This window comes from Artibeus jamaicensis, unplaced genomic scaffold, assembly GCF_021234435.1.
Source record: "Artibeus jamaicensis isolate MK-2021 breed Jamaican fruit bat unplaced genomic scaffold, CSHL_Jam_final scaffold_474, whole genome shotgun sequence".
Classification (NCBI taxonomy): domain Eukaryota; kingdom Metazoa; phylum Chordata; class Mammalia; order Chiroptera; family Phyllostomidae; genus Artibeus; species Artibeus jamaicensis.
The window spans coordinates 7,848,665-7,850,399 of NW_026522046.1; the positions used below are offsets into that span (position 1 = coordinate 7,848,665).

General features: G+C 39.0%; 1 protein-coding gene across 1 annotated transcript; it reads left to right on the plus strand.

Moving 5' to 3' along the window:
• Positions 1-327: 327 nt before the first annotated feature.
• Positions 328-1,017, plus strand: LOC119034718 (TATA box-binding protein-associated factor RNA polymerase I subunit D-like; the record flags this gene model as incomplete). The annotated part of the gene is given in 1 exon segment (XM_037125823.2): positions 328-1,017. A coding segment is annotated over 1 exon segment (600 nt), but the record flags the coding sequence as incomplete, so codon positions are not given.
• Positions 1,018-1,735: the final 718 nt, after the last annotated feature.

Sequence of the window (1,735 nt, forward strand, 5' to 3'; positions counted from 1 at the left end):
AAACAAAAGCAAATGAAGAGACAGCTAGATCAGGAGTGAACCATAGAAATGAAGATCACAGGGAAGGTTAGCAACAGGGGAGTGGGAGAAGGAGAAGGGGAGGAAGGTACAGAAAATAAGTAGCATAGACAGTAGGTAGAAAATAGATGGGGGGAGGGTAAGAATAGTAGGGGAAATATAGAATCTAAAGAACTTGAGACACGTGTTCATGAACTAAAGGGGGGGGGAATGGTGGGGGAGGGGAGTGCAGGGTGGAGGGGAATGAAGGGGGGGAATAGAACAAATGTAATGGCATAATCGATTAAAAAATCTGAAAAAAAGAAAGCTATTTTTGAAAGATCCAAGAAAAAGAAATGTAAAAAGAGGAAATACACGCCAACAGGAAGACCAAGGGAAAGACCAGAAGGAAGGAAAAGCACTAGGTCACGCATAATTAAGAAACAGTTTAAAGATAACAGACCCCAGTTCCCATTTTTAGAATCAGAGAATGGAAGAAAACCATTACCTTGGAGAAAAATTTTAACATTTGAGCAAGCGGTGGCATGAGGATTTTTCAACTACCTTGAAAAACTGAAGTATGAATACCATCTCAGGGAATCCTTGAAACAAATGAATGTTAGTGAAGATTTAGAAAAAGATGACCTTGATAGTCACAGATATAAATACTTGGATGATGATGGATCTCTCTCTCCTGTTGAAGACCCAGTGGGAGAGGATGAGGCTGAAACAAACCTCGAACATGATGAATGTGATATCAAATTGGTGGAGAATAGTTACTTCATAATAAGTTCTGACTTACCAAAGAAGATGAATGTGTATTTAGAACAAGAATATACTGGAGAAGCTGCTTTGTCTAAAAAGAGAGTATCAAAGTGCAAAAACATTGGACAGAAGACAGAACAACCTGAAATGGAGATAGGAATATGAACATCAAGGGCTTTATGTTGAAAACACAGTTTTTGGACTTAAAGGTTTTTTGTATATCTCGAAGATCTGTACTATTCTAAATAGTGATAACTTAGGGTGCCTGAAACTGTGAAACCAGGCAGATCCATCTATTCTGACCCTGTGGCCCTAAAGTAAATTGCTTGAGGAAATTGGGCCCCAACAATTACAGGTGGGGAGGTTTTGAGGAGTATGTCCATATGCAAGTGGAGAGCAAAGATCAACTAAAAGAATTAGGGACCAACTGTCATGGCAAGTGACTGGATTGAGCCAAAAAAGGAATTAAGACTCAGACTAAAGAAACCAAGGACTCAGAACATGTGAAATCCCTTAGATAAAAATTTATTAACTTTAAATAAATAAAAACTCTTTACACTTAAAAAAAGATATTACAATTAACCATAAAGCCCTGGCTGGGTAGCTTATTTGGTCTGAGTGCTGTGCCAATACACTGAGGTGGACAGTTTGACCTCCAGTCAGAACGCACACAGGAGGCAGCCAATGAATGTATAAATAAAGTGGGACAATGAATTGGAAAAAAATAACTTTTTAAAAGTATATTTTATTGATTATGCTATTATAGTTGTTTCATTTCCCCCCTTTATTCCCCTCCATCCTGCATACCACCTCCCGCCCACTTTTCCCCGCTTAGTTCATGTCCATGGGTCGTACATATAAGTTCTTTGGCTTCTCCATTTCCTATACTCTTCTTAACCTCCCCGTTGTCTATTTTGTACTTATCAGTTACGCTTCTTACTCCCTGTACCTTTCCCCTCATTCTCTCCCCTCA